The sequence below is a fragment of the Drosophila kikkawai genome, chromosome X (assembly GCF_030179895.1).
Source record: "Drosophila kikkawai strain 14028-0561.14 chromosome X, DkikHiC1v2, whole genome shotgun sequence".
Classification (NCBI taxonomy): Eukaryota; Metazoa; Arthropoda; class Insecta; order Diptera; family Drosophilidae; genus Drosophila; species Drosophila kikkawai.
Genome location: NC_091733.1, coordinates 19,083,103 through 19,096,022, shown reverse-complemented (window position 1 = coordinate 19,096,022; position 12,920 = coordinate 19,083,103). Strand labels below are relative to the sequence as shown.

The 12,920-nt window shown below is 38.7% G+C and overlaps 1 protein-coding gene across 1 annotated transcript; it reads right to left on the bottom strand.

Annotated features, from left to right (window-relative positions):
* Positions 1 to 9,121: 9,121 nt before the first annotated feature.
* Positions 9,122 to 11,082, bottom strand: LOC108074192 (probable E3 ubiquitin-protein ligase bre1). Its single transcript, XM_017166134.3, has 2 exons — positions 9,363 to 11,082; positions 9,122 to 9,304 (listed from the first exon to the last, which is right to left on the bottom strand). Exons 1-2 carry the CDS (start codon positions 10,797 to 10,799, stop codon positions 9,293 to 9,295), a joined length of 1,449 nt encoding a protein of 482 aa, XP_017021623.1. The 5' UTR covers positions 10,800 to 11,082; the 3' UTR covers positions 9,122 to 9,292.
* Positions 11,083 to 12,920: the final 1,838 nt, after the last annotated feature.

Here is a 12,920-nt window from a genome sequence, read left to right as displayed (position 1 = left end):
CCTGAATTTTTTCAACTTCTTTTTCCTTTTTTCTTCGATTTTTGTTGTCTGTTTTCCTTGGCTTTCAGTCGCCGAGTTAAACCCTTCAATTTACCCGCCACCAATCCCGATTCCAATCAGCTTCGATAGCTTTGCCTTTGCGCTATGGACATCCTCCACACAAGTTGGTTGAAGAAATGAACTTAAAAAGTTACTTTGGCTTAAGGGCCGGCTTAAAAGTGGGCCATGTGTGACGCCGGGGAGTGAGGGGTCTGCCTTCTGCTTGGCAGCCTCATTTTAATATTTTCATAAGTTATTTATTAGAAAGTTTTCACAGTTCTCTCTCTCTCTCTTTCCAGCTGGCAGCCAGCTGAGTGTGTAGGCTTGTTTTTCCAGCGTATTTCAGTTCAAAGTTTTCATCTGCCAGTTGTCAACACTTGGGGCTTAGCGCCACCATCTGGCCCAGACCCCACCCCCTCCTGTAACCCTGCAGCCCCTCATTACTACCATTTGTGTGTTAGTAGTGCCTTTTTTTCTCCTTTGTTTTACTATTTTACACCCGAAGAAATTAATATAAATTTAAAGGACTCCCCAAAGAAGGCATAAAATATTTAATAATAAATAATACAAATAAAATTGAGAAATAAACTATAATAAAATATATCTTTACACAGATTAGCAACAAACTTTTCCCCCAAAAATAAACTAAAAAGAGTTTTCTAAGCAATAGATTTTGATACCCTCAGTTTTCCAGGTATTTGTCTTAATTTCTCCTAATTACTTACACTTTTTTCCTCAGTGCATCCTTGTATTTTCAGCTGGGCTTCCTTGTTGAGTTGAGTTTGCCTGTGTCCCCCGTTATATAGACTGGGACTAAGCTGATTTTCAAATGATTTGCGCGGGCGTGGCATAAATTACCACCAGGCTTCTGTCGCCGCCTGAGAAGTGCAAAAGTAAAATACTTGGAAATGCAACTTAACAAAGTTAAAAAAATATATATATACCCGGCTAACAAATTCAAATTATCTCTGGAAATAAATTCAAATTAATCCGCAAGCACAAAAACTACCAAGTTGGACGGGGGGGGAGCAGAATGCTCTTCTGCTCAAGTGCTCTGCTTAATTTCAATTAAAGCTGAGCAATTTTCACAGTTTGTTAATCTTAACTAGAAGTTCGCGCCAATAATTAATTATCCCTTTTGCCGGCCAGCATAGAGAGAGAGTGTGGACAGTCGTTTGTGAGTGGAATTTAACTGAATGGGGGGCCAGGGTCCTCTATCCTCCCTCCACCGTTCTCATCTTTCATTTGGCTTAAGGTACTATAAGGCCACTTGAAACTTTTAGCACTTAATAACGAATGTTTTCCCTGCATGGAGAGAAGCTGGAGCTTGAGTTATTAGAGTGCATAAAACGCACTTTTCGACGCTGGAAATTTATTGGAGCACATTAGAAAATTCGCCACGACATACATACATACGACGCAGGATTCTCGACTCCTAACTGCCGGCGAGCACTTAAGGGTACAGAAGGGAGGCGGCTTTGGTCATTTTGGGTAATTTAATTAAATGGAGGAGGCTACACTGAGCGAAAATTATATAAAAATGGGGGAGAAGAACCTACAATTTACACTCTTCAATTTAATTGCTTGTTAAATATATTTATTTAATTTTATAATCTTTAGAACTTGTTTAAATATTTTAATTTCCAAGCTAAAAGTCGATTTTTGTTTCTCCAAGATTGACACCAAATGTGTGTCTCTGGCTTAAATCCTCTTAAATGTCCTGGCATTTTGCTTCTCCCCGCGCGGAATCCTCCTGGCTTAGTCCTGGCTCATTAGCAGTCAATAATAAACTAGCGTCCGCCGGCCAGGATGTGTGAGTGTGCCCCTCTTGGCGTGTTTTAATGCATCATTTAAGCTGTAATCTGTCTTGGTGCTAAGCTTTAGCTATCAACGCACTCAGGCAGGGAAATGGATACAACAAGAGGAGGTGGACACCTGCAGGAGTTCTCTTTGAGCCTGGGGCTACAGATATATTTTTAGATAAAAAAGTTAGAGGAAAAGGTGCTCTAAAATAAGATAATAAAGTACATAAATGCTTTGGGGAAAAGAGCAGTCAAAGAGGCGGGAATTGTAAACCATTAAGAGTCTGTAATTAAAGGTTGCAGTTCAATTTAGCCTGCAATTAGTCATGAGTGATTAAAGTTGTTCAATTAAATGAGGATATAAAATCAAATTCAATCACAATAAAATATACAATTTAAAGGGTAAAACCAACAACAATTAAATATCAAACAAAACCCTTGAAATAAACATATGCCAAAGTAATTAAAATCAAATACAAGCCTTTGTCTTGTTGATACTTTGATTATCAAAAATATCTAAAAAAAAAAAAAATATCTATATATAATCATTACACTGCAAAACCTCTATCGATCCCTATTGCCTTTTGCCTGATTTTTGGGCAACTTTTCGATTACTTAAGCCTCACTTTAAGGCGGCGTTGGGTGGCCATGCTAATTGCCACTTTGCCGCAAATGCGATCTCCGCAAATAAATGCCCGAAAGTGTGCCTGCTGCATGGAAAGCCAAACAAACTACACCAACTAATACACACACAGAGGGAGGTAGGTGGCCGTGGCCTGGGCTGTTGGGAAATTATTTATTTGCGGCAAATCACGTTTCAGTTGGCTAAAAGTTAGCAAAACCGACAACAGCCGCCGCTCATCTCATTCGGCTGAAGGCGACATTATTTGCGTACGTGTGCGGCTCTTAAACGGAATGGAACCGAGGACCAGTGGCGGTATCCAGGACCAGTGGTACCCAGGAGCGGATGAGAGCGGAGGCCCATTAACGGGCAGCGCGTGCGCCATTGTCCTGTTCATCAGCATCCTGCGGCTTCCTCTGGCATCCTGCAGAAACATTCGCCAGAAACAGAAACAGAAACAGAATCAAAGCCCCAAACCCCAAAATCCATGCCAGGAAGATGCCATTGCCTCTGCCTCTGCCTCTGCCTTCTCCCCCATCACGACAGTGGATTACTTCCATTCGTTTTGATGGCAGAAATCAATTGCATCGCTCTCCACTTTAGACTCGCCATATAATTTTATCTGCCGGCGAGAATCTCCTGCTAATCCCGAAAAATAAATACATAACATAAAGCCAAGCGATTTTTCGTGGCGCTCTAAAAAAAGGAACGTTTAGCGGTGCCCCAAAATTGCTAAACCAAAAAGCCATAATAAATTATCTGTGATTGGCGGGGATTATTACGCTGATTTTTCATTTGATTTCTCTGGTTGATTTCTGTAGTGTCTTTCAATTTAAATAGTATTTGATTTGTATATTTTGTTTTTTTTTTTTAACATTAAACTATAAATTTAACTAAACACTTGCACTTTTAAGTGGCTTTGTTTAGCCTTGAAAAATGCAGACACTACTGGGTTCTTCAATAAAAATGTTGAAAATGAAAAAATCTCAAATAAAACTACAGTATTTACTTTATTATTTATTTTTTAACAAATTACCCTTCAGATAAGATCAATTTCCTAGAAAATGTTCACTAGGGACACTCTGGACACCCACCATGCCCACTGTCCGCCCCACTTTGCGCATCAAGTGGCTCCACTGTGCAGCAGCGTCTGCGGTGCGTGCAGACAACTAATGCATGCCTCAATTTTGTTTGATTAGCGGCTAAATGAATGAACGAGTGAGCACGACCGAGTGTAGGGGAGGGGAGGCTGCTCTCGGAATCTCCGCACTTGAATCCCATTTGGCAATCCAGCTGTCCGGCCGACGGACTGGCTCAATGGCCGAATGGCTGACTGACTCGGACTGCTCAAATCGTCGGGCGCAAAACAGTAAATTCAAATTTGAAAAACGAGGCAAGTTCTCGCCTTGCTGCAGCATCACTGGTAACTACTCGTGGACTCAAGGACTAAAGGAGGACCGGGCCTGGGCAAGAATGAACCATTCACAGACACACACGACCGGCATACTAAAGAGCTGCTTTCTGGCTGAGAAGGCGGAGTGGAAGTCGGTCAATCAGTCAGTCAGTTAGTTCACAAACAGCTGAAGTTTCATTCTTCTTCGTGGTCCAAGAGGGGGTTAAGCTTTTGACTATTGATAAGAATGCCAACGTGCAAATTGAAATGAGGCGAATGGGGGCGTGGTTGGACTACACACACACAAGTGCGTACATCTAAGCAAACCAGAGTCCAATTTCATAGGACTACAGGAAGCTACAGGAATTTAGGGATATTTTTTAGTATTTACGAGTCCCTGAATTCCGACTTGTGAATTATAAGATATTAACAAGAGAGTTTAAATTTGGTTACTGGCAATTGGGTGGTTTTGTTATAGAAATATTCTTAAGGAGAAATATTTTTTTGATCAGAATTCTTGCACCTAAATCTTTCCCTTACCACTTGATGAATTGGGAATGCATTTCTATGGTCCTCTCTGTTACACATAGAATTCTTAAGTATTTTCCAACTGAAACATCTCTCTTGTTGAGCATACCTATTCATCTAAGCTCTGCTGTAGCAATCGTACAACTCCATCACGGACTAGGAAAATACTATAAAAATCGTGTGGCTCCGGGGGTAGACAAAGGCGAACCGGGCTTTCCGCATCTAACTATTCGGAATTTACTTAGGGAAATTACTTTGACTTTGTTGCCATTGTGCCCTGCAGCCGTGTTGTCCTGCACACACTCACACACATACAAACATACATGCCACATGTACAGTGCGCGCCAATATGCAATACAAATGTATCGAATGCAAATAGGCATTGTTTGACGAACCACTTCGGACCGTGTGGCTCGCCTGCCAGCTTAACACTTTAGTGGAAATCGAAATCAATTTAAAATGTACTGCCCATGGGCGTTTGAGTGAGTGAGTGCGGGTGAATTGGAGTCCTGTAAGGTCCTCGGGGCCTTTGTGGCTCCATTACACATAATCAGCAATGGCGGACACCATTTAAACATTGAACCCCAGCAAATCCCTTTGTTTGGGCGAGGCTGTTGACAGTACGTACCACTTTATGAATTTTGAAAAGTTTAACTGGTTTAAATTCTACACATGTTTATGTATATATATTTACCAAAAACACGCTTTACGTAACCCAAATCTAGAGAAAGAAATACGATATAGCCCGCGGAGAAGCTGTCGAATCAATTTCCCTTTCATAATTACCCCTTCCTTCGAGTGGCTTTGATGTGGGCTATGTATTGGCGGCAGCAATGCCTCGAGGGGGGGGCGGGTGGCGAGTGGCTGTTCCACTAATTAATAAAATTGCCACTTGTTGTGGCAAGAAGAAGGGGGAGGCTGGAATCGAAAGCGTAAACGAAATCCCAGCGAGCTCTAAAATGTTTCTGCGCGCCCGAAAGTATGCCCATAAAATACGCTACCCAAGCCAACGAGCCGCGCGATGCTGTTAATTTTTATTTGAGCCTTTTGTTTAGTGTATTATAATGACATTCTGCGGCTGTTGCTGCCTGTCAGGCAGCTGTCAGCGGCAGATGGGGCGACATGGGGGGGCGGCCAGGGGGCGTGGCTGGGCGGTCGTGTCAGAGAACCCCGCAAATGAAGTCATTAAATGGCGTATGTGTGATTTTTGATGTTTGCTTAAACTCTTTATTGTAGGCCTTTATATGTTTTAGTTTTTATCTGTTTTTATTTAACACCGGAATGTACGCACTTCTTTTTCCAAAAAGACGCCGACCAAAAAGTAGTGATCGCAGTCTCTCCATACATATGTCATTACAAACTATCGATAACCTAATACATGGTGGTCTTCATATCGTTTCCACTTATAATACATGGTGGTCTTCATATTGTTTCCACTTATAATACATGGTGGTCTTCATATGTTCCTACAATTCGGCCGTCCTGACTTTTAGGATCTCCCGATCCTTGCCGACGTAGCTCTTGTTATTCTTTTATATACAATCTTTTCTTCTTTATCTTCATTATCATTTTTACAATTGTCTTTACATATATAATTATTCATATTGCTTCTTAAACTAGGTTTAATTCTATAAATACATTTTTCCCTCGTTTCTTTTTTTATTTCTTCATTGTCCCTATAGTCTTTATATTTTTCACAATTTTCATTTACATTTAATTCATCATTTGTTACATCTAATTCATTATCTTCTATGTTTAATTCATCTTCCTCTATATCTAATTCATTTCCTTCACTATTATTTTTCCCTTCTGTATCAATCCAAGGCTTCAAATTGTGTACTGCCCATATCCCTTCATATGGTTTTTGCGTTTTCTGAAAATTTTCTACATCTCTTATTAAATATCTATCATTCCCTATATCCTTTGCGATTGCATAGGGTCCTTTAAACCTCGGAATAAGCTTACTAGACGCTCCACTTGTAGAATTAAAATTTTTCAACATAACATAATCCCCTACTTGATACTTGTGTGGTTCTCTGCGTTTGGCATCAACATATTTTTTATTATATTCTTGTGCTTTCATTTGTGCTACTCTAGCCTTTTCTCTAATTTCATCTAAATTGACCTTTTCTTTAATTTGTTCATTCTCAATTATATTTTCCTTCACGTTATCAATTACTTTCCCCTTTTGTCGTATCCCAAATAACATTTTACTCGGATATTCATTTATGCTTTTGTGAAATACGTTATTAATAGCAAATTCTACATCAGACAGTACCTTATACCATTGTTCATTCTCTTCCGTATTTATTAGTTTGCTTATCATCGGTCCCAGTTCCCTATTTGTTCTTTCTACTTGGCCATTTGCCTGCGGTGACCCTGTCGCAACCTTTAAGTGTTCAATGTTGTTTTCCGAAACAAAACTCTCAAACTCTTGTGATGTGAAACATGTTCCTCTATCCGAAATAAGGATCTTTGGTCGACTATACGCTCTAAAGTAATCATATAATGCATCTATTGCCTCTTTTGATTTCGTAGTTTTTGTTGGATACAATCTTACAAATTTGGTAAAACCATCTATTACTACCAGAATGTGTTTTTTTATAGCATTTTTGCTTTCAATCGGACCATAGTGATCTATGTGTAACACTTGAAAAGGCAAAGTTCCTTTCGGTATAGAATGAAGAAAACCCTCCTGTCTCGTATTCTTAGCTGTAAATGCAATACATTTAAGACAGTTTTTAATGTGTTCCTCTATCTTACTTCTCATATTTGGAAACCAATAACTTTTACTTATTATATTTGCCACTTTTTCCGTTCCCCAATGTCCCATTTCATTATGGTATTTAAAAAGAATGTGAGTTTCCATTGATTCGGGTACATAAAACAATAAGTTATCCTTGTTTTTTCTATAAACTACTCCGTTCCTCATTTCATAAAAACTATGCTCTCTCTCCTTTAACATCTCTTGTAGTCGAATTATTTGTTTGTCTTTACTTTGACAAATAAGAAGATTATCCTCAAACGTGTTATCTTCAATAACCATAATTGTATTACACCTACTTAATGCGTCAACATGTTGCATTCTTTTTCCTGACCTATGTTCCCATTCGCAATCATAATTTTCTAGTTCTAATGCCCACCTTGCTATTCTCGGGTTTAGTTCTTTCTTTTGTAAAGTCAACTTTAACGAATTACAGTCTGTTACAACCTTAAAAGGAATGCCTTGAAGATATATCCTAAAACGTTTCAACGCGTATATAACTGCCAAAGTTTCTAATTCAAAACTATGATATCTAGATTCTGTTTCCGTAGTTCGCTTTGACATGTAAAAAATTGGATGAAACTTTCCGTCGCCTTTTCTTTGTAATAATATCGCCCCAAATCCAATTGCGCTCGCATCGCAATGTAGCTCTGTTTCATCTTCTGGATTATATATTGCTAAAATTGGTGTTTCTAATAATTTTCGTTTCAATGATTCAAACGCCTCCATTTCATTTAGTCCAAATTCGAATTTTTTGTCCTTTTTCGTCAAATCGTGGAGCGGTTTTGCAATAAATGAGAAGTCTTTGATAAACCTCCGGAAATAGGAACACATTCCTAAAAAGCTCTGAACTTCTTTGACCTTAGTAGGAATTGGAAAATCATTTATTGCCCGAATTCCTTCCTCATTTGCCTGTATACCCCTTTCTGAAATAACATATCCGAGGTATGTTACTTCATTTTCTAAAAAACTGCACTTATCCATTCTCAATTCAAGTTTGTTTTCTACCAAAAGTTTAAAGACCTCTCCCAAAATTGCTATATGTTCTTCGTATTCTCGTGTAGCAATCATTATGTCGTCCAAATATACTACAACTTTCCCTTCTCTTATCATTTTCTCAAATACTTTGTTTATAAAACGTTGAAATATAAATGGTGCATTTGTTAATCCAAATGGCATTCTTAAGTATTCAAACTGTCCTAGTGGAGTTATGAAAGCAGTAAACTTAATTGAATCAGGATGCATGTATACATGGTTATAGCTATTTTTCAGATCTAGTTTCGTAAATATTCTTTTGTTAACAAGACCATCTAGCAAGTCATCTATCAATGGTATAGGATATTTTACTTTTGTAGTCAGTTTATTAAGACGCCTATAGTCTACACACATTCTCAGACCACCAGTTTTCTTCTTAACCAATACTATTGGAGATGAATATTTGGATTCACTCACTCGTATAATACCATTCTCTAAACCCTCATCAATAATTTTTTGAACATTGGACTTCTCAGCGTAGGACAATCTTCTAGGAGCACTACTAAATGCCTTGTTATCTTCAACTTCTAGTTGCATTTCAGTTTTTATTTTCGGTTCAACCGGCCTTGCGCATTTTATATAACCACTCTCAATAAGATTAATTAACTTTATTCTTTGCTTGTAGTTAACGGATTTTCCAATACTATATTCATGTTTCTCATCTGGAATATCATACTCAATTGCTAATATTTGATTTTCAAAACTGTTTTCTTCTGTTTCTTTTCCTATACTTCGTTTTTGATTCTTTTCCGAACATTTTTCCTCACTTATAATACTGACTTTTTTATTCGTGTCATTATTTTCATTTAGTTCCATAATATTAATTTCTTTGACAGCTTCTTCGGTTCTCTTTCCGATAGTCAGTTTCATGTTGCATTGTTTTAAGAAATCTCTACCCAAAATAATCGAAAAACCCATAGATTCATTATCCACCACCATTAACTCGCACAATACGTCTTTATTTAAACAAGAAATTAAACATTTTACACTTCCAAAAATCTTCAGTTTACTTTTGTTAATTCCAACAAAACTTCTGTTATTCCTTTTCCTTAAATGTATTTGAGGTGGAACGTATGCTTGTTTTATCAAACTTATGGGGCTTCCTGAATCTAAGAGTGTTTCTATAAAAATGGGTTTACAATAAGTATCCGATAAAAATATTACTTTCATATAACTTACATATTCATTTTGTACATCTCGTTTTTTATACTGCTCACAATCCTTAGCTTGATGTCCAGGTTTTCCACAAGCGAAGCAAGTACCCATCTCTCGTTTCGGCTTTCGACATTCGCTTGCTATGTGCCCCAAACTGTTACAGTTGTAACACTTAACATTTCGCCTTTGAGTTTTTCCAGCATCCTTCTGTTCCTGTGCGTTTCGTTGTGTGGATGATGTCCATTGTAACTCGATATCGATGAATGCTTCTAAAATTTCGGTCTTCGTCGAGAAATTTTGTAGTTTCGCCATGTTCCGAAGATTTACATCCGGAATTCCCGCTATCATGTACTCGATCAGCTCGTCTTCATCCAGATCAATTTCATTTCCCAGAGATACCATTTCTTGGAAATATTCGTCGAAGCGTTTTCCTCTTTTCCAGGTGCATAATTGTAGTTGTTTCCTGGTAATTAGTTTAGACCCTTTCTTTTCAAAATGTTTGGCCATTTCATCTAACAGAAAATCTACAGTTTCTGCCATTAGCGTAGGATTAGCAATCACCCATTCCAATGCTTTGCCTTTGACTTTGTTAAAGATTACCGCTCGCATCACATCGTCATCTACGTTGTACATTTTCCGAACATTGTTGATCATTGTACGCCAGTTGGAGAATTTATTGTCGCCTTCAAAAACGTATACCAGCTCCTTTAACATTTCCAGAGATATTTTATTTCTTGTACCCTCTGCATAACTTTGTTGGTTTTTAATATTAGCCAATTCTTTCTCCAGTTGACGTATTTTTTCATCTTTCTTAAAAATTTCAAAGCGTTGTAGAATAACGTCTAAATCGCATTGCTCTTTCATATTTCCGGACTCGTTACAATCTCCATTGTTTTTTCCGTCCGCTTCCCTTACGTTGTTGTTTCCATTTCCATCTTGCTTCGCGTTGTCTATCTCCCTTACGTTTTCATTTTTCTTCACGTCGTCGGTTTTCTTTACGTCGTCCATTTTCTTTACGTCGTCGATTTTCTTTACGTCGTCGATTTTCTTTACGTCGTCGATTTTCTTTACGTCGTCCTTTCCATCTTCTTCTTCGTTGTACTGGTCGTCGCCATCTTCATTTTGCATCTTCTCTCGTCTCTCGCTATTCTGTTGGCCACTCTCGTTGTTTCTCTCTTCTCCTTCGTCGCATTTCTCTACGTTGTTGTTCTTGGTTTCTGTCGAAACGGTGGCGTCGTTTTTCGTCCCATTCGAAAGGTTTCTCGAATGTTCCATTTCGTCGAATTTAGTAAATTCCCAATTACTTTTTAATTTCAGCACGCTCTGCTCAATTTGCGGTTTCGCTATTTGTTGCAACCTCCAAATCAGAATATTTTTGGTGCCGGTAGCATCCAAACTATTCACGACGCACAAAAATTGCAATTCTTTTTTAAGCAAATTTTTTAAGTTTGTCGATGGCATGTATGTGTGTATTTTCAGATTTGTTAATTTGATGATGATGACACAGTTCACTTAAGGCGTGTTCAAGACCACTTCTGAATATTGTAGGCCTTTATATGTTTTAGTTTTTATCTGTTTTTATTTAACACCGGAATGTACGCACTTCTTTTTCCAAAAAGACGCCGACCAAAAAGTAGTGATCGCAGTCTCTCCATACATATGTCATTACAAACTATCGATAACCTAATACATGGTGGTCTTCATATCGTTTCCACTTATAATACATGGTGGTCTTCATATTGTTTCCACTTATAATACATGGTGGTCTTCATATGTTCCTACATTATTTTCAATTAAAAATTCTCCAGCGGCATAAACAGGGTGCTGAGTGGGTGGGCATCTCCCTGCCCTCTAAAAAACACACACACACACACACATAAATGGCTCTAAGGCGTGGCACCGCCCACCCATGCTGTGTGTATGTGTTTGCTTTTTAATGAAATCGCGTCTAGACTTCAACGAGGGCACACTGACAACGCTTAATGGATAAATAAAAAACAGCGCAAAAGCCAAGATGTCTTCATTTCATATTCTCAGCAACCTTGAGAACTTTATAAAATTTTCAAAATTTAAGAATATTATATGTTGCAGGCAGGAAAATATGACAAAATGACTGAAGACTGACAATAATGAGGTCGATCCTTGCCGCTTGCCAATTAAGTTGAATGCTGTTGACTGCCCAAAATACAGCCTTGCTGTTTTCCCTGCTTTTCAACCAAATTTCCAACCCATTTTCCTCCCACCCCTTTTCCAACCCATATTTCCTCCAATGAATATGAAACTATGAAAGTTTTGCGCCAGCGAAACGCGAGAAGCGAAAAGTTTTCAGGCACTTTACAAATATTTTATGCAACTATTTATTTTACTCATTATTTGCGCATTTAACGTGGGCGCAGATCCTTGCCGCTGGAGGCGTGGCTGGCCATTAAGCGGCGTTTAAGTGAGTTGTGAGAGGGCTGAAACAGGATGCGGAATCCAGGAGCCAGCAGCTAAGAGAGTGATATTAATAGGACCAACTGAGGCATCAAATTCCAGGCATTTATCCAAAAACATAAGCAGCAGCAAAAATGCAAATGTACCAGAGTCACCAAAAGCAAAAGGATAATGTGGGTGGCAGAAAGAATCCCAGGATGAGATGGCCAAAGTTGAGGGCTAAGTGTGAACAAGCCTGATCTGCGATGCAAACTACTTGCAGTTAAAGTTGGTAGAGGAATACCCAAAGGATAAGCCATCAGGAAGACCAGCTTACCTTTGAAAACAGATATTACATAGATTGTAAAAACAAATGCAAACTGCAGTTTGTATCCCTAAATAAATATATTAAATTTAAGGTATGTATAAAAATGAAGCTAAAGACTTTTTTTTTAGGTTTTCCTGAATCAATCTGCATTGCTATTTTTCCGATATCATATATCTATAATCAATGACAGACTTGGCTCTGGCTGGAACACAAATTGAAAGGCTTAGCTAGGCTGTCTCTGCACTTCTGTCCTTCGGTTTAAGCCACACCAACACATGCTTGCGGTGCACCTACCGCCTTCGACACGTACACTCTGTGATATTTACAACTCTTGGCTCGATTTTTATTGTGTGTTTCAGGGTTAAAGGGTCTCAGTGCTCTGGAAGAATAACCATTGCAGGGGAAGGCTCTGTCAGAAGGCTCGTTAGCCGCAACACTTTGCCTGCCTTACGAGTTAGATGATTTAGTTTTAAACTCTTAAAATTAAAATTGTTTTTAGTGTACGGAATAGATGTCTTAAGTATAACACGCATAACCCTCGATTCACAGCCTTTCTTACTTACACAAAACTTTATTAAATACGTTTTGCACTGAGGATAAAAAAGAAGCATTAATATTTCATAGAAGCATCCCGGATCCCAGCCCCGTGAAATCTCAACTGCGTAAGCTGTTAAACAAGTCTCAGCCCTAGGCAGGAGGAGCCGGAGGGGAGCAGGATGAGCTTGGACTTGGCTGAAAAGGCCGGACCTACGGACAGACCCTCGTCCGAAACTATTTCTATCCGGGATCCCAAATGTTTTGCTTATTTTTATGCCGCCCTTTGGAAAATGGGAGGGGGGGTG

Excerpts from the sequence above, each read along its gene's own strand:
- LOC108074192 (XM_017166134.3), bottom strand. The coding sequence starts at position 10,799 with ATGCCATCGACAAACTTAAAAAATTTGCTTAAAAAAGAATTGCAATTT.